We start from the raw sequence: 27,126 nt of genomic DNA on the forward strand, positions 1-27,126 counted from the left end.
TGGCGTGCTGCGATTCATGGGGTCGCAAAGAGTCGGACGCGACCGAGCGACTGAACGGAACAGTCCATAGGGTGGCAGAGTCAGACACGACTGAAGCAACTTAGTGCACACACACCCCCACACACTGGAATTACACACTATCGCTAGCCAAGCCAGGCTGTTTATCATCCTCCAGTACCCAATACTCTGCTTCCCAGATGAATTTGAAGCTAGAATTGCACAAACTATTAAATAGCCTCAACCCCAATCTTAAACACTTCTAGTTACAAGAGACCAAGTGTTTCTGGAAAATGACTCGCCGGCCTTTTTTGCAGGAAGAAGAAAACTTTCCTTCTTTAATGCTCTAACTTATGAGAGAACAGATGGAGATAAAGGAGAAGGAAAGTACACTGGCTGGTCCTGTGAAACTGACCGGTTGGGTACATGTGACCCAGAGAGGATCCCAAGAGACTGATATGATTCTACCATCCCACCTAAAAGTAACAACAGCGTTTCCATCCACACAGGATCACCTTCAAAGGAGTTCATGATTCACCCACACGACTTTGTCTCTCTTGCTACCTCCCACCAAGGCAGAGGTTGGGGCAACAAGGAGGTGACAGGTCCATGTCCTAACAGCCTTTGTCAGAGTCCACTCTCAGTGGACCTGAACTCCTGGAAGCTGGGTTCAGTGCTTGGAGGCAGAGCCACTGGCTGGTTTAGCAACTTGTTCACAACACTGATTTTAGCATCCTGCTTCTCAATGTCCTCATACGGAGTCCAGGACAGGTCGTGCTGGAGCTTGTAGGCACCAAGGAAGTCATGTGGACGACTCATCCCCCATTCCTAGAGAAGGCAAAGGAGTCAGTTCTGATCAGCGTAGGAGGTAAAGAAGCTGAGTCCATTTCCTAATTATACCACAATTTTCTTTTTTGGCTTTTCACTTCAGACCAATCAGAATCATCTTTGGAAAGCAATGCATTACACATCAGGTACCTCCCTGAACAGAGATAATGATTAAGTGCATATATTTTTCAGAGTCATCTCTGGGCTCATGCCACCTCTAGTTTTCTAGAAAATCACTTACCAACCCCTATGCCTACGTTTTCTCACACATAACACATACACACACATACACACTACACCAAGAATTTCTTAAAGACGAGAGTAGGTTTTTGTAGCAACAATTAAATGTTCTTACCTCTGGAGAAATAATGGAAAAATACTGCTGACCACTCTCCCGTTTATAAAGGTAGTAAATGTTGCCAGGTTTTTTCACTATATTACAAGCTACATGGTGCAAGTCAGCATCTCTGCGAGCATCCTCCAACACCTAAAATCCACAGAGATGTAACCAATTAGGTATAAGAGGTAGCAGCACTCATACTCAATGATCACCCCACACAAAAGCTGGAACCTGTTCAACGCTTAGGGTCTTGCTCCCTCACATCAATGAATCATGACTGAGATCCAGATGACACTGAAGAGAAAAATTAGACTACATTATGCTACTATGTTATAAAAATGCCTTTGGAAAACTTACTTAACCTCTTAGGCTTATTCTATTTTGCTCAACACTTCTATATTTCTAGGAGGCACCGGAACAAGTAAGTTACAGTGATTATAAGCAAGTTCAGTCAATCCTGTGAACTAAATGAAGAAAATGAAAGCTTACCGAAAAGCTACTACTTACCTTCCTGGCTTGTTCTTGCAAATGTTCGATTTGCTCAGCTATGACTGTCAGCTTGTTGGTGGCATTTGCTCTGATGAATTCATTAGCCTAAGGGTGAGAAAAAACTGAACTGTGAGTCAGAAAAGAGTAAGACTTTACAATGCTCTTATTTAGATCCCAATGTGAAATTATGTCAACACGTTGGCTTTTGCCTATCATACCCTTCCCATTTTCACCATTCCCCCATGAAAACCCACTCATCCCAAGGCCTAGCTCAGAAGGCATTGCCTAGGAGAAGTCAATGCTGACACGACTCCATACCATAGAAATAAGTGCTCTTTTTCTATCTCCCAAAGCATCTGTCTTGTTCACTATAGATTCTGGTCACACTCAAAATTTTCAGTCTTCCAATATGCCCCAATCGCTTTTGCTTCCAAGTAATTTTGCATATGCTCTCTCTTCCATCTATTTCCCCTCTTGCTCTTTTGACTGACTAACCCCACTTATTCCTCAGTTCTCCATCTATTTTCTCACACTTAAACATTTCTGAAATCAGGGATGGGTCTTACAATGAAAATCCAAAGACACTTGTGGTATGTCTCTTATGACCTGTGATATAGAAACCTGACTATATATAGAAGGTATCTGTTTTTTTTTTTTAATTAATTAATTTACTTTAATTGGAGGTGAAATACTTTACAATATTGTAGTGGTTTTTGCCGTACATTGACATGAATCAGCCATGGGTGTACATATGTTCCCCATCCTGAACCCCCCTCCCACCTCCCTCCCCATCCCATCCCTCAGGGTCATCCGAGTGCACCAGCCCTGAGCACCTTGTCTCATGCATCGAACCTGGACTGGCAATCTGTTTCACATATGATAATATACATGTTTCAATGCTATTAGAAGGTATGTGTTAAACTGACCATTATTCAGTTGAATTATTTACATCACACTTAATTATATTTAACTTATATTTGCATTCCTGTTACTTAAAATGTGTTTTTAAAAGACTGTAAGCTCAGTGGGTAAAGAATCTGCCTGAAAGGCAGGAGACCCGGAGTCAATCCCTGGGTCAGAAAGATACCCTGGAGAAGGCAATGGCAACCCACTACAGTATTCTTGCCTGGAGAATCCCATGGACACAGGAGCCTGGCAGGCTACAGTCCATGGGGTCACAAGGGTCGGACACAACTTAGCAACTAAACCACCACCACTATGATGTAGACCTGGAACAACTGTAATATACACAGAAGATTGTCATGTGCTAGGAAATTCAACTGAAGGCACTGGAAATCACTTTAAAAAAAATAACTTTCAAAGCTAGGAGACACATATGTAACCAACTAATGTACTGGGAAGGATTATCATTCACACATCAGAAATCTGTCAAAAAACTTCCAGATTTCTTTTCACAAAAAGCTGATTAACTTTTTTTTTGGCTCTGTCCAACCAGAGATTGAATCAAGGCCCCAGCAATGAAAGCACAGAGTCCTAACCACTGGACCACCAGAGAGTCTCAAAAAAAAAAAACGAAACTGATTAACTTTCAGTGGTATACAATTGTTAAGGAAAAGAAAGTAAGAGGTTACACTTGAACTAAGAAACATTAAGAGAATTTGCTGGTTAGTTGAGGAAGCTTATGATAAAGGTCAGGGATAAGTCATGTTATGAGTGAGGAGAAAACAACTGAGTAGGCTGAGTCAAGCCTTTATGTGTTTCACAGATACATACTTAGCAACTACCACAGGTCAGATGCCACGCTGGGCACTGCACTGGACACATTGGCAAACATGAGAAAGAGGTCACTGCCTTCATTAGGATTACAGTCTAATGCGACTATTCTTGAGGATAGAAACAAGTCACATATGAAATTGTATGCTTTCTAGTAACTGTGTTAAAAGTAATAATAAATAAGTAAAATTAATTGTAATAATATAGTGAATTACCTGGCAGTCCAGTGGTTAGGACTTGGCACTTTCACTGTGGTGGCCTGCGTTCAGTCCCTGGTTGGGGAACTAAGATTCCATAAGCCACATGGCACAGCGAAAAAAACCAAAAAACCAAAAACTACTAATATAGTTTGTTTAACCCAACATATCAAAAAGCTGAGCGCTGAAGAATTGATGCTTTTGAACTGTGGTGTTGGAGAAGACTCTTGAGAGTCTCTTGGACTGCAAGGAGATCAAACCAGTCAATCCTAAAGGAAATCAGTCCTGAATATTCATTGAAAGGACTGACGCTGAAGCTGAAACTCCAATACTTTGGCCACCTGATGCGAAGAATTGACTCATTGGAACAAAGACCCTGACGCTGGGAAAGATTGAAGGCAGGAGGAGAAGGGGACGACAGAGGATGAGATGGTTGGATGGCATCACCGACTCGATGGACATGAGTTTGAGTAAACTCCGTGAGTTGGTGATGAACAGGGAAGCCTGGCGTGCTGCAGTCCATGGGGTCGCAAAGAGTCTGATGCAACTCAGTGACTGAACTGAACTGATTAGAAAATTTATCATTTCAACATGTAATCAAATAAAAATTGTTAAGAGACATTTTACATTTCATATTAAGTGTATATTTTATATTCACAACACCTATCAATTTGGATGCTATATTTTCATTGGAAAAACTTAATCTGTATTGAGACTTTATAAAATTTATAGTTGGGGGACTTCCCTGGTGGTCCAGTGGCTAAGGCTCCATGCTCCCAATGCAGGGGGCCCGGGGTTCAATCCCTGGTCAGGGAAGTAGATCCCACATGCTGCAACTAAGACCCAACACAGTCAAAGAAATAAATAAAAACAAATATTATTTTTTTTAAAAAAATTTGTAGTTGGAAGAGTCAATTCACATACTCAAATTGTTCCAAATATACTTAAAAGTTTCCAGCCATTAACTCAATTACCAGGTTTTAAAATTTAAATTAAGATCACACTGAAATTTAAAATAGTTTCTCAATTGCACTAATAGATAAGAAAGTCTTACTGAGGTTGTGACATTTGACTTGGGTCTGAAGGAAAGGGCCAGCCATGCAAAAAACCAGAGAAGCAGCTTCCAGGCATTTCTGAGGCCAGTACAGCTTATGAGTACTTAGTGACAGGAGATGTAAAAAGAGTGCAGGCATCAGATCATGTAAGACTTTATGACCCCTGATACAAGAACTTGCATTTTGTTCCAGGGACAGTAAGGTACCTTATGGCCAAGCAGGGAGGTGGTTCCTGAGCTAGGATAGTTCTGGTTAGGAGTGGCCTTGAAATAAATCTTTTTTCTTAAGGTGGCAACAAATCTGTTCTTTGTACACAAAAGAACCTAATTAAAACAGAAATAAGAGAAAGACTACCTCTAACGACTAAGCACAAACTCTGGCCCTAATCACTCTGAGGCCCTTTGCATATTATCTCATTTAATTCTCATAATACCTTATGAACTTGGAGATGATAACTTCACTTTCTCATTTTAGGATTAGACTCAGACAGGTGAAGTAGCCTGTCCAAGGTTTCAAGGCTTCCCTGATGGCTCAGTGGTAGAGAATCCGCACGCCAATGCAGGAGATGGAGGAGAGGCTCCCTGGGTTGGGAAGATGCCCTGGAGAAGGAAATGGCCACACATGACAGTATTCTTGTATTCTTGCCAGGATAATCTCATGGACAGAGGAGGCTGGCGGGCTATAGTCCAAAGGGTCACAGTCGGTCACAACTAAGTACACACACACATCCACAAATCTCAAAACAGATCAGTCTGATTCTAAATTTCATGCCTTAGGGCTCTTGTGCTTTCCAACACACTCGAATACCTAAATGGCATGTAAGAAGTCAGTCCTGCTACAAAGTAGATTTCAGTTCACAAACTGAAATGCGCTTGATTCTGTTTATCTTCAGAGTGCTTTTTCTTCAGTTTTTCAAAGACTAATGTTGGAAAAATGGAGGCAGCACAATAATTCACACTCTGTATTTCACTAGATTACAGACTGAAAGACAAAAACCGTCTTCCTTCTTTCTTTTCCATGTCATTGTAATAAACATGCCACTCAATAACCTACCGAAAATGTTTGCCTAAGGTGTGACTCTGGGAGCTTCCCTGCCAATAAATGATTTGATTCAACAGACATATAAAGTCAAAGTGAAAGTCACTCAGTCATGTCCAACTCTTTGCGACCGCATGGACTATACAGTCCATGGAATTCTCCAGGCTGGAATACTGCAGTGGGTAGCCTTTCCCTTCTCCAGGGGATCTTCCCAACCCAGGAATCGAACCGGAGTCTCCTGCATTGCAGGCAGATTCTTTACCAACTGAGTTATCAGGGAAGCCCACATAATGTTTTCCTAATCCATAAAAGACATATTTTGCTTTTCACCTCTCTAGGAAAGAGAAAGCACACAATATATCAAAGGAGATTTCCTAAGCATTTGAAAACAAAACTGAGGTACCGAGTCATACACGTAATGGAACTTGAGCACATTATTAAAATTTTTGAGCAAAATGAAGGCCTTTGAATATAACCAAGGCCAAATGTGATCATATACACCAGGATGAGGGGATATCATAAACTTTAAAGTAGCAATGCCCTATATCTGTACATCTCAAAGAGCGTTCTACAACTGGAAGTCTTGGTAAAAAAGATTAGAGGAAATCTGGATTTTCAAGAATTTCAGACCAAAGAGTTCTCCTAGTTCACAAAAGAAGCTGAGGTCCAGAGAATTACCTCAAGTCACAGTGCAAGTTAATATCAAAACTGGGATTAAAATTCATGTGTTCAAACTCCCAGTGACCCGGGGAGAACGGTTCAGATGAAGCAAGGGGAGAAGCCAGGTTTTGCAACAAAGGGCAGGTAGTCTGAACATCAAAAGACTATTACTAATTAAAGAAAACCAGGTAATCCAAATTAAAGAATTAAGCTCTTTTCTATTTATGTGAAGATACAAGAGTCTGGACTCACTGAAATCATTCCTTTGATATGCACCACAGGTGTCTAAAGCAGCATCCTGTTTTCATCCTGAGCTTCCTCAAGGCTCACTATAGGGAGTGGCTGCAGTCTGATGGCTGATGACCGCTAGATGGGAGATATTCTTTCCTTCCTGAGTTCCCTCAGGGCTCACTACCTGTGAAGGCAGCAATTGCTAAGGACTGTGACATCCTTATTTACTCATACAGCATGAAATATTCCATTTCTCAGAGATTATGGGCACTCAAGTTGCAGCTGAAGGGGTGTTTGGTCTCAGAAGATCAGCTGGAGTCAGGCCACCAACTGGCCATGAACATCAGTATTCCCCGAATGTAAAATGGAGACAAGAAAAAACACTACTCCACACTAAGTGGCTGGGAGGACCAAACATGCAAGAAGATAGTCATTCACTATCCCAGCCCCGCCTCCTCACCTTCTGCACCTGCTCTGCGAGCGCCACGAGGTCTAAAGGGTCCCCGGCCCGGTGGGTGTGGTAGGGGCTCACCAGGGCCAGGCCGCCGGGGTTCGGGATGAGCTCCACCAGGGCTCCTGCGACACATATCCAGGAACATAGGCCGTGAGCGCCCGCCCTCGGCCTCCCGTGGAGCCCGGCAGACTAGCTGCTCCGGAAGGGCTTCTTTTCCCCATCTGACTCCCGCCTACCTCCCCGACCTGCCGCCGACAGAACTCCTTGGTTTTCTGTGACTCCCTGGGTCCCCCCGGGCGTTGCAGCATCTTCCATGACAGGACTTTGTTCTTCTCACTATTAGGCGGTGCGAGGCTGCAGAGCATGCGCAAAAAGGCCCGTGGGGGGAGCTTCCGCGTCTTCTGACCACTAGGCGTCCGAACTGCCAGAAGTCCGGAGGCGGGGCTCCTGCGGACGCTCAGGGTTCCGCTGAGGGGCGGAGTCAAGGCTGGGGGAAGGCAGAAGAGGTGGTGCCTCCTGGGAGACGCCGCCGGGTTTGGGAGGAGGGGGTTCGTCTAGGGCGGGGCTTCCCTCGAGGGCGGGGCTTCCCTCGAGGGCGGGGCTTCCCGGAGGTGGGGCTCCAACCTCCCTGGCCGGTGACCAGGGGTCCCGTTAGGTCTGAGAGGCCATGGCGGCACGCGCGTTAAGGCTGCTGACCACATTGCTGGCGGTCGCCGCCACTGCCTCCCAGGCTGAGGCCGAGTCCGAGGCGGGATGGGACCTGACGGCGCCTGATCTGCTGTTCGCGGAGGGGACGGCGGCCTATGCTCGCGGGGACTGGGCCGGTGTGGTTCTGAGCATGGAGCGGGCGCTGCGCTCGCGGGCCGCCCTGCGCGCTCTCCGCCTGCGCTGCCGCACCCGGTGTGCCGCTGACCTCCCCTGGGAGGTGGACCCAGACTCGCCCCCCCGCCTGGCGCAGGCTTCAGGTGCCTCCGCCCTGCACGACCTGCGGTTCTTCGGGGGTTTGCTGCGCCGCGCCGCTTGCCTGCGCCGCTGCCTCGGGCCGTCGACCGCCCACTCGCTCAGCGAGGAGCTGGAGTTGGAGTTCCGCAAGCGGAGCCCCTACAACTACCTGCAGGTCGCCTACTTCAAGGTGCAGACCTGCCCGGGCCCCGGGCGGCTGGGGGTCCTTCTGGGCGTGGTTGTTTCGGGGAACTTGGGGGGCGAGAGACGTGTCCGCGGAGAGGGAAAGTGGCCTCTTGGACGAGAAACTTTTCCCGGATCCAGGGAGAGCAGGGACCCTGCCAGGAGACCAGCCTCTCCGGGTTCGCATAGGCAGATGGTGACCCCAAAAGTCCAGCCTGGGGTTAAGGCACATGCCAAGCAAAACTTTTTCTCGTGTTACTCAGGAAGCCGCTTATAGGGAACTACAGCGGCAGCTGTAAATCCTGATTTCATTGTAAGTTACCCAGTGAGAAGCTAAGACCTTTCTACAATATCTTCCTTCCGGTTTGCTTTTCAGTGATGCTCTTCCTGCCGCCCGAGTGCAGCAGCCTTCTTTCAGGATGTGAGGTTGCCACGTCGCCAGTAGGGGCTGTCTGGCCCCTCCCCGTGAGGGACCCTCTGGCTAGTGTCAGGTTTCCAAAGAAAATTAGCATTTTTAGGAATTCCAGAGTGCTTTAAGTCCAAGTGTACCCAGATTTGGAGTGCTTCTGATTTATGATGATAAAGATAGCCAAAACAGACTTCCAGGCTTTTTAAGTACTTTGTGTTCGTTAGTTCATTTACCCAGATCCTGGCAATATCCTGTAAAGTAGATGCTATTAATAGCCCCATTTTATTGGGGGGACAATGGAAGGAGGAGCTCTGCGGGCTTATCTGTTATATCCATAGTTTTAACAGCCCTTCAGTTCAACTTACAGACTTACTAAGTCTTGGGGACCTCAGATTTCCACCTCTGCATAAGCATTCTGCTTACACAGTTCTGCTCCATTCCTCCTAGTTTCCCAGAGGAGTACCCAGAGATTTGACACCAAAATAATTGGGCTGTGTCTTTGGTTATGTCACTCAACAACACTTTTAAAAGTTCTTTGACAAACATTTACTAAACACTTATACATTCCAGTTTTTGAACAGGTGATGTGCTTGACTTTGTATGTTTTTGTTTTACCTCGCTTTGTAGTTTAAGAGTCACTTTAGTAGTAAGGGCTACTAAAACAGTATGTATATCCTGCTGTGGAAAAACAACAGAGGAGGAATCTGTGGTTCCGAGAAGGTGGACTTGAAAGAAGAGGTGACATTTGAAGCTGATCCCAACTATTGCCAGAGGAGGGGAAGGATAGCCATTTCCAACAGAGTAGGGCCAGAGTAGGAAGAGAATTCTGCAGACTTCATGGACCCATCATCACAACTGGGTTGTAGGTTGCTGATTCTGGAAACCATGTGGGATAAGCCTTGGGAGATGGAGAAAGTGGTGGCCGAGTGAACCATTAGGAGATGACTACAGTTGTCCACATGAGAGGGAGAAATCAGGTGCCTTGCGCTCAGAGGGTAAGAAAGGGCTGGAGGTGGAGTGAAGAGTGTAGAGATGGAGGAGAATGGAGAAAGGCAAGAGTAGTGCTGAAAGATACAAGAGAGAGAGTCAGTCCATAAAAGGGACAGACTTGGGAGAATTTCTAGAGAAGGAAATGGCAGCCCACTCCAGTACTCTTGCCTGGATAATCCCACTGATGCAGAATCCTGGTGCAGGCTACAGTCCATGGGGTCGCAAAGAGTCAGACACGACTGAGCGACTTCACTTTGAGAGAATTTCTGATTTTACAGTTAGGGGTACTGAGGGACAGAGATGGGGATTGTTGACTTTGGGTCACCTAGCTATTTGGGGGTCACAGTCAGGACTGACTCCTTGTCTAGTGTGCATTTACTAGTACTAAAGTCAGAAAAGAAAAAAAAAATTTTCTTGGCATATTAGTCATGTGCTGGGAAGAACTGACACAGTGGAAAAGACCCTGATGCTGGGAAAAGTTGAAGGCAGGAGAAAAAGGGGACAAGAGAGGATGAGATGGTTGGATGGCATCACCGATTCAATGGATACGAATTTGAGCAAGCTCCGGGAGTTGGTGATGGACAGGGAAGCCTGGCGTGCTGCAGTCCATGGGGTCGCAAAGAGTTGGACACGACTGAGCGACTGAACTGAACTGAGGATTTACGTTCATTGAGCTGACATTTATTAAGCATTTAATATGTGCCCAGTGCCATGTGTTAGAAGCTGCGTATATATCCTCTCCTTTAACTTTCCCTGCAATCCTGTGAGATTAGGGAATGTATTTATATATTTATTTATTCATTTTTGGCTGTGCTGGGTCTTCATTGCTGTTTGGGGGCTTTTCTCTAGTTACGATGAGTGGGGGGCTACTCTCTAGTTGTGGTGCCTGGGCTTCTCAATGTGGTGACTTCTCTTGTTGCAGAGCACAGGCTCTAGGGCTTCAGTAGTTGTGGTGCACAAGCTTAATTACCTGCAGTATGTGAAATCTTCCCAGACCAGGGATCGAACGCCTGTGCTCTGCATTGCCAGGCAGATTCTTAACCACTGGACCACTAGCAAAGTCCAGTGAATGAATTTAGAGAATAAACTTTAACTTGTCTAAAGCCCCAGCAAGAGAATAATTAAACCTACCATTGTTACCAGTCTGATATCACAACCCATGTTGTTAATCATTATATCATCAGTGATTTCTTCTGGATTCTATATCTGAAGCTGTATAATTTTGGTATGCTGGAGTCCATTGCTCTAAGCATTACTGTGGCCTGTAGCACATCTCTTTCCCTCTCATATTTCTGTAAAGTCACTAGTTTTAACCTCATGAGCCCTGGGTTTTGAAAAGTCAGAAGATGTCATGTCTGGATTTTGAATAGGACCTTAAGACTTTTCGCCACCCACCTTTTCCTTGAATGAGTCAAAAGGACATATGCAAAAAAAAAAAAAAGTGTTCTTTTTTCTAGGCAAATTCTTAGGCATGGTCTAATTGTTAACTGCACTTTCTCCCCTACCCCTAAATACTTGAGTTCTTGGACTTTTTCAGCTCAATCCCTACATCTGAATCTCGAGAGTGTATTATCTCAGGCAGTCAGTCTTCCATAGCATTCCCCCTACAATACCACCTTTGTTTTAGAATAGAATGTTTATACTTTTGAAGCATGTAATTTGAGGAATCCCTAATCCTGATTTGAGAAATAGCTGAAAATCTGTTCAGGGCCCTGTGCTTCTAATCTCTGGTATGTAGTTTCTTACAATAGGTGTGTTTTCTGGGCTTGGGAGGGGCTGGGGCACGCTGAGTGGAAGGCTCAGGAAGGCAGGGATTTCCTGTTTACTGTGACCTGCTTATTTGGACACCAAACTTCAGGGTTTTCATGTGACAACTATGTTTTTATTCTTCATCCTTAGATAAACAAGTTGGAGAAAGCTGTAGCAGCAGCCCATACCTTCTTCGTGGGCAACCCTGAGCACATGGAGATGCGACAGAACCTGGACTATTACCAGACCATGTCTGGGGTGAAGGAGGCTGACTTCAAGGATCTTGAGGCCAAACCCCATATGGTGAAAAAAAAAAAACAAAAAGCATTATCCTCTTCTCTCACTCTTTATTATAGTGACATTCACTAGGGTTGTTTTCAGATTACAAAAGTAATGTATATTCATTGTACAACATTAGAAAAATGCAAATACATAAAAAAACAGGAATTAATTATCTCTAACAGTGCTACATTCAGAAAACCAGTGGTTGATATTTTGATCTATTTTTTAACTCTTCAGGACCTAATTTTTATGGACTTCCCTGATGGGCTAGTGGTAAAGAATCCACCTATCAATGCAGGAGACAAAGGGTTTGATCACTGGGTCAGGAAAATCCCTGGAGAAGGAAATGGCAACCTACTCCCGTATTCTTGCCTGGGAAATCTCATGGACAGAGAAACCTGGTGGGCTACAGTCCATGGGGTAGCAAAAGAGTTGGACGAAACTTAGCGACCAAACAACAGCAGCAAACCTAATTTTTAAACCTAATTTGGTGTCATATTGTGTGTGTTTTTTTTATCATCCTTTTGAACTAACATTTTATCATGCACTTTTTCTCATGTCTTTGAATTTTTTTTGAAAACACAATTTTTAATAGCTGTGTGGTAATCCATCTTATGCATCAATTGTATTCATTTACTTATCGAATATTTTTGGTTGCGTAGATTTTTGCTTTTCACAGCAGTGAGTGGTACCATATTCCTCAGTGTTCTTATTCTATTTGTTTAGCAGCTGGTGGCTCAGACAGTAGAGAATCCTCATACAATGCAGAACCCAATCCTGGGTTCGATCCCTGGGTTGGGAAGATCCCCTAGAGAAGGGAAAGGCTACCCACTCCAGTATTCTGGCCTGAAGAATTCCATGGACCAGGGAGCCTGGCGGGCTACTGTCCAGTGGCATAGTATTTTTATAAAGGGCTTATGTTCTGGTTTATTAATAGAAATAGACATATTAGAGACTATCAGAATAGCTTTTATAAGTAAAATGTGTACATATAGTACTTTATACAACTCTACACAGTTTAGGTTTTGGGTTTGTTTGTTTGTTTTTAGTGATTCTGAGGCAAATGAAAAAATGGTTACCGTCCACAAGAAGGGAGCTGTGTCCCACAGAGAGCAGAAGCAGGGTCTGTAATCAGCAGTCCTTGCTGCCAGAAAGACTGCTTTCATCACCTCAGACCACATTCTAACCTCTAAGAGTCCAATTTTTTAAATTAAATTTTATTTTGAAAACTTTCAGCCCTACCAAGAAAAAGTGCAGGAAAATGACAATGAGGGACTTCCCTGGTGGTCCAGTGACTAGGACTCTGAGCTCCCAATGCAGGGGCCCCAGGTTTGATCCCTGGTCTAGGAACTAGATCCCACATGCTGCAGCTAAGAGTTTGCCTGCTGCAACTTTTACAATCCCACGTGCCGCAGCTAAGACCCCCCCCCCCCCCCCCCCCGCACAGCCAAATGAATAAATATATATATATATTTTTTTTTTAAAGAAAATGACAGTGAATTCCCATATAGCTTTCATCTAGATTGAGTTAAATGCTTTTGAATTTCAAAAGAAACAAGGAAAGACCGTTTCTAGGAGGCCTTCATTATATAGCAGTCACTCTTTCCGTGGGTAACCAGCGAGGGTTAGGGGGACGCCCGCGGAGGCCGCCGCGGGATAGAGGGGAGAGCCGGCATCTGAGTACCTCTTCCTCCCAGTAGCTCGAGTTTCGGCTGGGAGTGCGCCTCTACTCCGAGGAGCAGCCGCAGGAAGCCGTGCCGCACCTGGAGGCGGCGCTGCGGGAGTACTTCGTGGCGGACGAGGAGTGCCGCGCGCTCTGCGAAGGGCCCTACGACTACGACGGCTACAACTACCTGGAGTACAACGCCGACCTCTTCCAGGCCATCACAGGTGCGCGGCCCGAGCCCCGCTCCGATCGGGCCTGCTGGGCTCTCGGGGCGCCAACGTGCTTCTGCAGACAGGGCATCTTAGGCCTCTTTCCTGAATCTCCTAGAGCTGGGAATCCGACTGAAAACTGCTTCCTCTTGATTTGTTCATCTTAAGCAGAATTGGAATCCTGGAAGTTGACCTTACGGTTCTCCCTCTCTTCGATTCCTTTCAGATCATTACATCCAGGTCCTCAGCTGTAAGCAGAACTGTGTTACGGAGCTTGCTTCCCACCCAAGTCGAGAGAAGCCCTTTGAAGACTTCCTGCCATCTCATTATAATTATCTGCAGTTTGCCTACTATAACAGTAAGGCCTACATCCCTCTTTCTCAGCTGCTTTTAACTGAGCCTAAAGCAAGGAAGGCAGGGATCGTGGCCACTGTGCTTCTTTGGCCTGTTTGGCTTCTCTCTGTGGCTCTGGGAGGCACTGTGCCAGGTGATCCCTGGGTGCCTGTTACAGGCCACCTCCTGGGAAGCCAGTACCAGCAGCCTGAGAAGCTGGGAGAGGGAGACTCTAGGACCTCACTGGTCCTCTCTATAATATTTATAATCTGATTTTGCACTTGAGTTAAGTTATAGTAAGGGCTTCCCTGGTGGCTCAGATGGTAAAGAATCTGCCTGCAATGCAGGAGACCCAGGTTCAATTCCTGGGTTGGGAATATTCCCTGGAGAAGGGATGGCTATCCACTCCAGTATTCTTGCCTGGGGAATTCTATGGACAGAGGAGCCTGGTGGGTTACAGTCCATGGAGTTGAAAGGAGTGGAACATAACTGACTGACTAATGCTTTCACTTTTTTCACTTTAAGTTATAGTAAAGGCAAGATGTATTTCCATTTAAACCAGCTCACAGGACATTTCCCAGCCCTTCTCCTTCGTAACAGCACTGATGCTCTGGAGTAGAGAGAGGGGCATGTCAATATCCAGAAAAATAAGTCAGCGGGTCTTTACTGAGTTCCTACGGTGTGCTGAAGTAAGCCTTATAGCATATTCAAGAATATATGCTTTTATAGTTGAGGAAACCAACACATACCAACAAAAACTCTGCCAAAGAGGCAATCTGCTATTATAATCTTCCCTTCCCTTCTGAAAGTCCATGGGGGAAAAAAGATAGGAAGATGGGAATATTCCTGATATTGGTCTAATGAGTGGGACTATTAAGGCCAATGTTTGAATTACCAGAGGACACTGAGCACCTTAAAATCAATTACATATTCTATGTGGATTCTGTCATTTCTCTCCACTAATCAGGCAGTTGTGTTATGTAGCTGGTGCCTCCTAGCCGTGTCATTATCCCCTTGAGCTGTGCTGAGACTAAACTCTAGGTGGTTCGTGGTACCCAAAATGAGATGCTTTCTTTTCAGCCATTTTTTCCCCTTTGCAGTTGGGAATTACACACAGGCCATTGAATGTGCCAAGACTTATCTCCTCTTCTTCCCCAATGATGAGGTGATGAGCCAGAATCTGGCCTACTATACAGCCATGCTTGGAGAAGAGCAAGCCAGATCCATTGGCCCCCGTGAGGTGAGAGACTTGTGTTACTTAGGGCAGCTGCCAGCTGAACCCAGACCAGAGAGCAGAGTGGGGTGGAGAAGGGGGAGCCAGCTGCTGCTTGGGCAGGGTAAGGCAGGGTTCCCAGGCAGGCGTGAATGCATGGGAAGCGTAGGGAATAAGCCAGAGCCTTCATGAGCACAATCTGGGCCCAGAAGTCTGTTCTCTGAGTTGGCAAAGAAAAGCAGAATTGCAAAGCAGCCACGTTCTTTGCCTTTTTTAGCATCGCTACTTTAAGACTTTTTACTGTTTGGCCAAGATTAATCATTTTCTACTTCATGCTAACTTTTTTTTTCACTCACCACTTTTCTGCCTCCATTTTCCTTCCTGTCCCCTCTTCTTTCTGCCATTGTCTGATCTGTCCCTGTTTCAGCATTAATCCCATATCCTTCCAAAACTGGAAGGAAAATCTATGTGATACAAAGACTAAAATGAAAAGTACTGAAGTGAAAGCACCCCCCATCCCTGCTCTGTTGGGAGGACTGTACATTGTGCTGTTAATTTAACAATGGCTATTTCAGGAATTACAGGTGATTTTTTTTATTTTGTTCATTTGTATTTTCTAAATTCCCTGCAATGAATGAGTATTATTTTTGTATTAAAAACACGAAAAGAGAGGACTTTCCTAGATGTCCAGTGGTTAAGACTCCACACTTCTACTGAAGCAGGTGTAGGTTCGATCCCTGGTCAGGGAACTAAGATCACATGCCTCAGAGCATGACCAAAAAATAAATAATAAAATAAAATAGCCTTAAAAAAACACACATGAAAAGTTCTCTGTTTTAACTTAATGAAGTTTGGCACTGTGTACCTTCTTATTTGTGCATATGCCACGCACAGGCCCTAGATCCTGTCCTTCTTGAGCCCAGAACAATGAGGTGGATTTGAAGTCACTAATCTGGGCTCAAGTCCTGACTCCTCCACTTACTAGCCATGTGATTTTTGGCACATCGTGTGGGATCTTAGTCATGCTGCTTTGCCCTTCTTAGTCTCTCTCTTCTGCTATAAAATAGGACTGTGGTTCTTGCTCTGTCTTCAACACAGGATGAGTAGGAAGGTCAAATGAGATAGTGAGCTGGGACTTCCCTGACGATCCAGTGGTTAAGACTCAGCACTTTCACTGCTATGGGCCAGGGTTCAATCCCTGGTCAAGGAACCAAGATCCCACAAGCCTCAAGGTGCCATCAAAAAAAGAGTAAGCCGATAGGCACTATACAACATGTTGTGTGGACAGGTAGCATCACAGGGGTCTGGATGATGGTACACGAGTAGCAGTTGGAGTGTTTTCTCACCTTGAACCTCAGTTACCTCCTGAAACCAGGGGGCTTATCACTGTGGCCCTCGATCACTTGTGTACTGCTGGCCTCACCCAAACCCCAGCCTGTAAAATTGGCTATAACTTTGGACTAACTTTTCACTTTGTCAACAACAGCAGAGATAAATAGCTCCAATTGCTCTAGAAACCCCTCAGTTGTTAATGCATCACATCTCTTGGACAAATGAAGGGGATGAGAAACCAGGTCCACCCCGGGCTGTTTAACCAATGATTCATCGGCCAGGGATTCACCCCACAGCTGTACTGAGCATTTATGCAAAGGTAATGTGCACAGCTGTGCATCAGAACACTGCTGCTGAAAGCAAAATAACTAGAAACAAGCTCAGTGCCATCAATTTGGAGACTGGTTGAATCAATTTTGGTACATTCATTCAGTGACATACAAGATAACTCATAAATTGCATGAGTAGATTACTATGCACCAATATGATATTGTCTCCATGATAATAATTTTAGGTAAAGAAAAAAATTTAACATAACTGTTCATGGAGAGTATTCCCCTACCCCCAACCCCCAGGCATGGGTCAGGGGTTGGAGGAAAGACCTGAATGTTTCTATTTATGTCTGTCAGCTCTCTATGGGTTTAGCTGTGTGTGTTTTACCTTCATGTCTTTTTGAGTGCCATCTGAAACCACCTTGGAAAGGTATACAATATGACATTTGTAGGATACCGTGGTGAATATAATAAAAGAGGTGCCAGCAAGCTAGAGTGGACGTATGGGAGAGAAGGGAGTGCCTGGAGAGTCAGGGAGGGCTTTGCAAGAGGCAGTGGTGGTGACATTTGGTTTTAAAGCCTCCAGTAGGTGAATGAGACAGGGAAGGGCGAGCAGCATGTACAACAGCTACACAACTATCCCATGCAAATGGAGGATGGTGCCAGGGAGTTGCAGGCAATGGGGCCGGGGAGGATCAGATTCTGAAGGGTCTTGAGTGCCTCTCTAGGACCTTGGACTCCACTCTGTGTGGCAGGGAGTGGTGAGTCCTGGAAGGGTTTGAAGCAGCCTGATGAGCTATGATGGTACAGGGTTCAGAATGGGAGGTGCTGGGGCCCATGTGGCACCAAGAGAGCTGCCAAGGCCTGAGCGAGGCAGGGGAGCCAACCAGGTGGAGGAGGGAGGTGGAACTGTCAGCATGGGTTGGGGGGTGTTTTCACTCCTCCCTCCTCTCCATGTCTAATTAGGCACCCTGTTCCAGTCTGGGACCCACTCCAGTATTCTTGCCTGGAAAATTCCATGGGCAGAGGAGCCTGGCAGGCTAAAATCTATGGGGTTGCAAAGAGTAGGACACGACTTCAGACTGAGCAATAGAGCACACACCCCAAATTCCCAGTCTGGGAGACCTGTGCGTGGAACTGGCCACAGGGCTCCAGAGTGTACAGGTGGCAGGGTGGAAGGGACTCACAGCCTCCCTTCCTGCATGCACTCCAGCCCAGGGTGGCTAACTTTTCCTCTGTTCACTGGGAAAAGCAGGTAGATGATGCGGTAGTAACAGACTTCCCATTCTGGTTGTTGTGGCACTTCCTGTTGAAAATAAGCACCCTTTAAATGTGTGTGGCATTTTATAGTTTATAAAAATCTTTCATAGCTTTTCTTTCATTTGATTCTCATAGCAGCCCAGTGAGGTGGCATCACCAACCTACCCTGAAGTTAAAAACCAAGGTTCTTCCTTCCTAGATCTGGCATCCTGAGGGTCTCCAATAGAAGGAATCCTCATCTTGCCATCCCCTCCCATGTGGAGACTGGTTACCTTGTCATTGTCCTCTTTGGCTGCTAGATGATGACACCTGGCTTTGAGATGGCACTTCTTCTGGCCTCTTTGCTCAGTTAAGATCCCCTTCACCCTTACCCTTGATGGCCATATTAGTGAGTCTTGGGCAGAAAGAGAAGATGAGTGGTCAGCCTACCATTTCTAACTAGAAACGCCCTTCTGGTAAGAAGGTAACTAACATCTGTTGAGCTCCATCCCAGGCCAAGAACTGAGCTGGGTTTTTACACCCATCATCTCACTGAGCTGGGTGTTAACACCCATCATCTCATTCTGTCATCACGGGTGCCCTGTGAGGTGGGTGCTCTTCTTCCTTTTTTAGAGATGAGGACATTTAGGCTCCAAGAAAGGAGTTAACCTGCACGGTGGCCTGTTACTGCCTATGGTGACGAGAATCTCTGCTTCCCTGCTTTGTCCCAGTGCCAGCATAGTTTTGACACAAAGCTGCCACTTGGAAAATCAGTGTTGAAAGAGTAAGTGGTAGAAGTGGGACTTGCAGCCTCATGGGGCTGCTGCAGAGGGTTAAAGGAGTTAACACATATCTAGCTTTGTGTCCAGCACTTGGTGAGGGAAGCCAATCATTTCAGTTCCTCAAGAGGGACTACCCTGGTGGTACAGTGGTTAAGACTCCATGTTCCCAATGCAGGGGGCCTGGGTTCCATCCCTGCTCAGGGAACTAGATCCCACATGTCATGACTAAGAGTTCGCATGCTGTAACTAAAGATCTTCCATAAAAAAAAAAAAAAAAAAGAAATCTCGCATGCACATTGAAGATCCTGAGTGTCACAACTAAGATCTGACACTAAGACCCAAATAAATAAATATTTTAAAAAATAATTTTATCCCTTAAAATATTTTTAAAAATGAACTCCCTCGAAAATTTCCATCTTCCTCTTGAGTAAATATAACAGGTGATTAGGTAAGCCTCACTGATGCCTTTAAAGTTTTCCTTATTGCCTTCATCTTTCATTTCAACTGATAGTGTCTTCTTTTTCTTTTCCTTCCTTCTTCTGCTGCTAGGAGACTAGCAGGGCACCTAGGGAAAGAGGGGGTCCGGAAGGTACTTAGTTTCCCTACCCCGGGTAAGCCCACCAGTGGGAAGGGCCGGGTGCTGGGCCCCATTGCTCTTTCTGCAGCTTCCTGGCTCTGGGGAGGGATACCCTCTGCTCCAAGTCTGAGGGGAGGCACATGACGCAGGATAAAGCACACGGACTTTAGGATTAGAGAGACCCAGCCCTGAACACAGGTCCCTGCCCTGCTGTTTCCTATTGTGTCACCCCGCAATAGGACACAATATTGTCCCTCTGTACCTCAGTGTCCCCATCTGTAAAATGGGGATAATCGGATCAGCCTCAAGCTGGCAGTAAAAAGATTGAATGAATAACACAGGAGTCACCTAACACCTAGTTTTTAAGTTGTTTGTTTTTTCCTGAGTACCAAACTCCTGCAAAGGTCGAGAAGGAGTTTTCCTCCTTTGAAGACTAGTTGTTCCTGAGAATCCTCAGATTTTCTGTCTCAGAGAGTAAGGCAGAGGAAGGAAGGGGGCGTTTTCCCTTCAAGGGAAGCCTGGCTGTGCCACCTTCAGACATGCTGCCTGTGCCAGGCGAGAGGAACCCTCGAGCACAAAAGTGAGGCTTTTGTCCCAAACTGGGGGACGGACATATGAATGGTGGGAGAGGAAGCCTCGGGTCACACTGGGAGCAGAAGTGTAGATGCAGGGTGGAGGGCAGGGGGGTGGGGGGCCAAGAGCTAGCGGCAGGGCTGAGTTCCAGAGCATCCTTCCCGCTGTGTGTCCTCAGAGTGCCCAGGAGTACCGCCAGCGGAGCCTGCTGGAGAAAGAACTGCTCTTCTTCGCTTATGATGTTTTTGGAGTTCCCTTTGTTGACCCGGTGAGCCAGGGTGCGGGGGTAAGGGGTGGGCAAGGGATGGGGTGAGCTGTACGCCAGGTGACTCCAGGGAGAAGTCCAGTGGAAGAGAGACAAGGGGGAATTCTCTGTAGCTAGTTATAGGTAACTTGGTCCCAAAGACGTCTCCCTTTGTCTCCTGGAAGGGGTCTGGTGAGAAGGTGGACTTCCTGTAGGCCCTAGTCTGAGCATAGAGACCCGGAGAATTCAGCACAGTGCCCCCGGCACTGTTCATTTCCTCCTGCTCTGCTTTTAGGATTCATGGACTCCAGTGGAGGTGATTCCTAAGAGACTGCAAGAGAAACAGAAGTGAGGCCCTTGAAGAAACTGCATGAGTGGATCGGTGTGATGAAGCACTTGAGGCTTCCTGAGCCCAGGCAGATGTGAACTCCTGGCAAGGGGTGGGCAGGTCCAGTCTGGGGAGCTAGGGTGGGAGCCTGGGTTGGCCCCGGGATGCAGCGCTCAGAGCGGCTGTGCCCACAGGTCAGAACGGGAAACAGCCGCCCGCATCTCCCAGGAGATCGGGAACCTTATGAAGGAGATCGAGACCCTCGTGGAGGAGAAGACCAAGGAGTCACTGGACGTGAGCAGGATGACCCGGGAAGGTGAGAGGATGGGCTCGGGGCCACCTTGGCCATCGTTGGGGGCAGCAGGGCCAGGGTCCCCATGTCAGCTGGGCAGCTCCCATGAGAGGGCAGCCTCAGGAGCCGAGCCGGCACAGGTCAGTCAGGGTCACCCTTCCTCACTCACCCACCGGACTTCTGCCCGCAAAGAGCACTGAGAATTGGCCTTTGGTTAAGAAATAAGATGCCTGTGTCACGGGGCCACTAATTTAGTTCACTTCGGTAAGTATTTAGAGGAGAAAACTCTCCTTGCCCCCAGACCGTTTCCTCCCAACTGCCATCATTCGTTCTGTCACCAAGCCTCAGAATCTTCAGGTGTCCTTTGGTCCCCCCTTGCCTGTCCCCTCCAGTCCACTGGCCAGGCCTGCCTAGTAGGACTCTGTTCTCTTTCTATCTCCCCAACCCTTTTCATGTCCCATTGCCTCAGGCCAATGACAGGCTCCCAGCCCCTCCTGTCTGCAACCTTCTTTCCTCTTCCAGTCTGTCCTTGCCCCTTCCCATCAGGGGGTAAGACCAGTGTCCAAACACCAGGATGCTGACACCATCCTCCTTGTCTCCCCTTTAAATGTAGGCTCCACTCTTGTCTTGTTTACGCCTTTTCCTCATCCTTGAGCCTCTCTCTGCCCACAAGTCCTTGTTCAGGTCTATCCGTCTTATACACTTCCTATCATCCCTGCCATGAGGCATCTCAGATACACCCCCCACAGAGTCTTTCTTAAACTCCAGGCCAGTCAGGAGCCCCTGCCTATTATTTATTTGTTTGCACTGGGTCTTAGTTGCGGCATGCAGGATCTTTAGTTGCAACATGTGGGATCTAGTTCCCTGACCAGGGATCGAACCCAGGCCCCCCTGCATTAGGAGCACAGGGTCTTGGCCACTGGCCCACCAGGGAATCCCTCCCTCCCTCTTTCTGTTGAATTTTCAGGCACTCTGTGCTTTCACAAGGTCTGCTTTGTGCTGCTTACCGTGTAATTACCGAAACAGGTTCTGTCTTCAGGTGTTAACCCCTCGCCTCTTCTAGCACAGTGCCCGGCACATGCTGAGGCTGGAGTAGATAGAGTTGAATTGGACTCTGGTATGTCCCCAGCACAAAGAGATACCAGGAGAAATTGAAGAGAGAAAGACTGGCCTTTATGGTTGCTTCAATTAACAGCGGTTAATTTAAAAAGATTAGCACATTAAAGAATTTGTCCATCATTCGTTTGTTTTCAGAGAGCTTTCACTCTACTCTGTTATTTCTCTTGATTCTCATAATTGCCTGAGAGGTGGGTTTGGGCAGATTGTAAGATCCTCATTTTTAAATAGATGATGATATGATGGTGGCTAAACTTTTTTTTTTTTTATTGGAGGATAATCACTTTACAATATGGTGTTGGTGATAGGTAAACTTTTAAGCATTTACTCCATGCCAAGTATCAAAGTGCTTAACTTTTAAGTTGTCTTATTGTTCTTTATATCAAGCTTATGATATACCAGGAGAAATTGAAGAGAGAGAGACTGGCCTTTAAGATATTATTTTGCGGATGAAATAAGGTTCAGGGAGGTTAAGTAACTTGCCAAGGTCACACAGCTAGTAAGTGGAGGATCCGGGAGTCAAACCCAGTTCTTTCTGGTCTTAAGCTCACGTTAGAGGAATGTCTATGATGTTTCCCCAACAATGTGTGAAGGCCCAGGAGCCAGCAGCTGTGGAAGTGCTTGGATCTCCTGTCCTAAGTTCCATCCTCTGGTTCAGCCCATCTTTGGAAGTGACTGAATGGAAGCTTTCTCTGGTGAACAGGAATCAATTGAATTTCTATTCCTTACAGGAAGGTAGTATCTGATGGAGAGTGTCTGAACTGCTGCTGGATTTAGCCAGTTTTGTCATTGCTTTGCAGGTGGCCCCCTGCTGTATGACGGCATCAGACTCACCATGAACTCCAAAGTCCTGAATGGTTCCCAGCGGGTGGTGATGGACGGCGTCATCTCCGATGAGGAGTGCCAGGAGCTGCAGAGACTGACCAATGTGAGGGAGTGACCACACTGCCTCCCTAAGGGCCCAGCATCCCCCAACTAGGTGCCTCTTAGGTGCTGGATGATTGCCTGCCCCTTGCTCTGGGCAGTCAATCACCTCTTCCCGGGCTCTCAGCTGCCTGGCTAACTCTACCTGTTCTGGGGGCCTCATAGGCAGCAGCAACTTTAGGAGATGGCTACCGGGGTCAGACCTCCCCACACACCCCCAGCGAGAAGTTCTACGGTGTCACCGTCTTCAAGGCCCTCAAGGTAGGGTCAGTACTCTGTTCTAGGTGTGGAGAGGAGGGAGGGGGTGCCCAGGCTCTGAGGGGGAGTTGGAGATGGTGGCGGGAAGGGGAAAAGTATCTGCCTCTCAGCATTCCGGCTGCCACGGAGGCAGGATAAACTATGCGGGTGAGGCTGACTTTTGAACCATGGCTCTTAGTGTGATAAAATTGAGGCAAGCAAGTAAGATTAATACCCCGAGTTTGAGAGTCTTTCTGAAGAACAGCTATACTTTTTTTTTAATATTTATTTTTATTTGGTGGCACTGGGCCTTAGTTGCAGCATGCGGGATCTTTAGCTGTGGTACGTTAACTCTTATTTGCAGCGTGTAGGATCTAGTTCCCTGACCAGAGATCCAACCTGGGCTCCCTGCATTGGGAGCATAGAGTCTTAGCCACTGGACCACCAGGGAAGTCCCAAAATGGCTCTACTTCTGAGCAGGATGCATGAGTTATTTATAAAGAGAACTGTGAAGAGGAGGGGAGGGGGCGATGGCAGAGGGTCACGTGCGGGAAGCAGCGGGACTGCTCCTTCACAAACACGAGGAGTGGGGCCTTGTGCCCCCCTGGTCTCTGTCGGCCTCCAGAGAGAGGGGCGCCCAGGGCCCCTGACCCAGGCTGACCACTGTTCTGCTCGGCAGCTGGGGCAGGAAGGGAAGGTTCCTCTGCAGAGCGCCCACCTGTACTACAACGTGACCGAGAAGGTGCGCCGCATCATGGAGTCGTACTTCCGCCTGGACACCCCCCTCTACTTCTCCTACTCCCATCTGGTGTGTCGCACGGCCATTGAAGGTGGGCCTCCCTCACCCCACAGCCCCCGCCCAGCAGACATCCCCCAGGCACTGGCTGGACGCCAGGATGAGGAGACGAGCAGGCACGGTCCCTTTCATCCTGCTGGGGGACCAGTGTAAACAAGTGCAGTCCGTGCTGTGGAGGAAGTTAGAGTCAGTCTCCCTGGGCAGTCAGGAGGGCTTCCCAGAGGAGGTGATGGCGGTTACACAGGATGAGTAGGGGTTGTGGAGTACGTGGGGCGATGGGAGGATGTTCAAGCCAGAAAGAACAACAGCCATGTACAAAGGAGTGGAAGCATTGAACGACCAGCAGTTGGGGGAACTAAGAAGGTTGCCATTTCTGGAGAGTAAGGTCAGGGAGGTGGGGAGGTGGGATGGGGCAGCCAGGTGAGGCTGGCGAGGGCCTCAGAGGCCAAATTACAGAGTGCTACGAGTTGGACATGACTTAGAGAATAAGCAACAACCTTCAGGAGCATTTTTCATCCTGTAAGTCAGTGGTTCTCAGCTTCAGTGTTGGGCATATAGATGTCTTTAGATGAATCATGAGCTGTGTTGTAAGTTCTCTGTCACTAATTTTTTTTCCCCATCTTTAGACCATCTTTATTTAAAAAAAAAATTTTAAGAACTGATGTATAGGTGATGTACAATGTTATATTTAGACCACCTTACCTCAATGCCCTGGATATGATCTTTGCTTGAGAGCCATTAATTTTACCATCTTCTGTCATCTTAAAAGTCTGTCACTAATTTTTAAATACCAAGTTTGTGAGAGAACTCCTTATTTTATAAGTTAGGGCAGACTGGAGGTCACTCGTTGTTCACTCTCCCTCTGTAGCATTCCCTTTTGCGTCCCTGCGGAGGGGTGAGGTACGGCCAGTGTCCAGGACTCACATATGACCCACAGCCGGGTCTGTCCTGCCAGAGCCTTCAGTGGCCCCAGTGCTGACGTACCACTGATGGTGGCAGAGGTTAGGGCTTTACTGTCCCTCAGAATGTCTGGAATCCTACCATAAACTGGGGACACCAAAGGAATAAGCCAGGTGCGACTGTGTGTCATGGTCTCCAAGTGGGGGCGCCCTGGGGCCTGGGCAGCAGGAAGCCAGTGGTCAGGCAGGGGAGTGCTGGGTGAGGCCTTGTCTTTATTCCACCAGTGTTGAGGATTTAAGGTTGGTCTTGCTGCTGTGTCAAAAGACTTGGTGGTATGGATCAAACCAGAGGAAGGGAAGCTGGTCAGCAGTGACCCAAACCCACCCCCAGGCCAGCAGGAGAGATGCACGGCTGTCCCCTGAGAGCCCCGGTGCTAATGTGTGTCCCCTTGGCCGCAGAGGCACAGGCTGAGAGGAAGGACGGGAGCCACCCCGTCCATGTGGACAACTGTATCCTGAACGCCGAGGCCCTCGTGTGCATCAAGGAGCCCCCAGCCTACACCTTCCGGGACTTCAGGTGCCAGCGGTCTTCAGGTCCCCAGGGCCCCATGCCTTGTTCCCTCCTCCAATGCATGCATGCTTGGGACCAGTTCTTGCCAGAGTCCAAAGACCCTCTGGGTTGGAAATCAAACAATACGGGAATGGTTACAGTGTATTGGGAGAACAGAATGGAGAAGGGAGGATGTGGTGCAGAAACAGCCCAGAGAAGGGCTTGGTGGGTGCTCAGGGTTGAGGGTGGGGAGACGGGAAGGTCAGGAGTCCTGTTCGTGAGCCTTCAGAGAAGGTTCTGGAAAGCTTTCTGCCTATGAAAGGCCCCCCTCCAGCTGCTGGCTGGAAGCACTTGGAGGTGAAGGCACCAGAGCTGCAGGTTTTCTCAGGGGAGGGAGGAGGAAGTTGGTGTCGAGATGCCCTCTGCCTTTCCCAGTGCCATTCTTTATCTGAACGGAGACTTCGATGGAGGAAACTTTTATTTCACTGAACTAGATGCCAAGACCGTGACGGTGAGTGCACCCATCCGTGGGAGACAGAAACCCTCAAGCTGCAGTGGGCAGAATGGCTGGCTAGCCTTCCTGGTAGCCAGCAGTACCCTCCCCAAACCAGGAGGCCTCGGACCGATCATCTTTTCTCTTTAGCTCTGGGCTTTGGGCCGCCCGGCAGAGGACCCATCCCCCCAGCCCGACCTGAATGACCCCATGTCCCTTCTGAAGGCAGGTTTCAGTCTCTGACCGGGGCACCCGCCTCGCTGTCCCCTTTAGGCAGAGGTGCAGCCCCAGTGTGGAAGGGCCGTGGGATTCTCTTCTGGCACCGAAAACCCACATGGAGTAAAGGCCGTCACCAGAGGGCAGCGCTGTGCCATCGCCCTCTGGTTCACTTTGGATGCTCGACACAGCGAGAGGGTGAGAGCAGTCGGTGCCGCCGTGACCTGTTCCTGGCAGGGCCCCTGTTCTGCTTCCTCCTTCCCCAGTCCCACTGCCGATGCTTAGACGGGAAAGAAACACTGGGCTTGGGAGTCCAGAGAGAATCTTGGCTCTGGCACTGTCACTGTGGTCCCCGGCCCTTCCTTCCTTGTCAGTAAGGCTCCAGGTAGGGGACTGGGGGGATAGGATGGGGGAGTGATCCTAGTTCTTGGTCCCTCACTGGGTACCACCTCTGCTACCTCTGCCCACGACCTGCTAGGAAGAGGATGAGCTCGGAGGCCACAGAGGAAGAACCTTCTTGTTCTCCAAGAAGTAGCACCTGGGCGATGGTGAGTACCTGGTCCAGAGGCCTCTCGGAACAGCTAGGGGTTTGTCCTTGCAGGACCGGGTGCAGGCGGATGACCTGGTAAAGATGCTCTTTAGCCCAGAAGAGATGGACCTCCCCCACGAGCAGCCCCAAGAAGCCCAGGAGGGGACCCCCAAGCCCCTACAGGAGCCCGTCTCCAGCAGTGAGTCAGGGCCCAAGGATGAGCTCTGACAACTCCCGTGGATGGTGATCAGACCCACACGAGGGACTCTGTCCTGCACCCTGGACTGGCCAGCGCCGGGCCAGGAGCAGAGGGAACCTAGGCCTGCCGCCCAGCTGAGGGGATTCTGCTCACGGCCGTCTGCATGGTGCTACTGCTCTTGGAGTGGACATGGCGGGATGGCCCACTCCCCTCTGGGCCTGACTGAGGGCTCAGGACGCAGGCCCAGAGCCACTCCGGGGGCCCGCACAGGCTGCCACGTGACAGCAATACAGTATTTAAGTGCCTGTGTGGACGACCAAAGAATAAATGATTTGTGGTTTTTTTACCTGGTGGTTTGTTCAGAGTGGAAATATGCCCACTGGCCCCAGAGGTCTCACTTGATGGAAATTGTTCCAGGCAGGACGCAGTGGCAGGCCCGGTGCGAGGAAGCCGGGTGCGGCACCAGGCTTGGCCACTTCCTCTGCAGCCTCAGGCCAGACACTTAACCTCAGGGAACTCAGGGTTGTCT

General features: G+C 47.9%; 2 protein-coding genes across 4 annotated transcripts; one reads left to right on the forward strand and one right to left on the reverse strand.

The window, feature by feature from the left end:
• Positions 1-130: 130 nt before the first annotated feature.
• Positions 131-7,423, reverse strand: C20H1orf50 (chromosome 20 C1orf50 homolog). Of its 2 annotated transcripts, none has more exons than XM_043876278.1 (5): positions 7,269-7,423; positions 7,030-7,145; positions 1,673-1,759; positions 1,181-1,312; positions 131-825 (listed from the first exon to the last, which is right to left on the reverse strand). In XM_043876278.1, the coding sequence occupies exons 1-5, from the start codon at positions 7,336-7,338 to the stop codon at positions 625-627; spliced, it is 606 nt and encodes a 201-aa protein (XP_043732213.1). In that variant the 5' UTR covers positions 7,339-7,423; the 3' UTR covers positions 131-624. The 2 variants fall into 2 exon arrangements, with proteins under 2 accessions (XP_043732213.1, XP_043732212.1); XM_043876277.1 differs by having other exon boundaries at positions 7,260-7,420.
• A 197-nt stretch (positions 7,424-7,620) lies between these two features.
• Positions 7,621-26,943, forward strand: P3H1 (prolyl 3-hydroxylase 1). Of its 2 annotated transcripts, XM_043876275.1 has the most exons (16): positions 7,621-8,155; positions 11,447-11,599; positions 13,279-13,468; positions 13,680-13,811; positions 14,887-15,026; positions 19,953-20,042; positions 20,314-20,366; positions 20,541-20,662; positions 22,555-22,682; positions 22,844-22,939; positions 23,595-23,745; positions 25,070-25,187; positions 25,596-25,671; positions 25,927-26,067; positions 26,471-26,583; positions 26,753-26,943. In XM_043876275.1, exons 1-16 carry the CDS (start codon positions 7,691-7,693, stop codon positions 26,817-26,819), a joined length of 2,235 nt encoding a protein of 744 aa, XP_043732210.1. In that variant the 5' UTR covers positions 7,621-7,690; the 3' UTR covers positions 26,820-26,943. The 2 variants fall into 2 exon arrangements, with proteins under 2 accessions (XP_043732210.1, XP_043732209.1); XM_043876274.1 differs by having other exon boundaries at positions 7,624-8,155; positions 26,471-26,943.
• Positions 26,944-27,126: the final 183 nt, after the last annotated feature.

The sequence above is a fragment of the Cervus elaphus genome, chromosome 20 (genome assembly GCF_910594005.1).
Source record: "Cervus elaphus chromosome 20, mCerEla1.1, whole genome shotgun sequence".
NCBI classification, from domain to species: domain Eukaryota; kingdom Metazoa; phylum Chordata; class Mammalia; order Artiodactyla; family Cervidae; genus Cervus; species Cervus elaphus.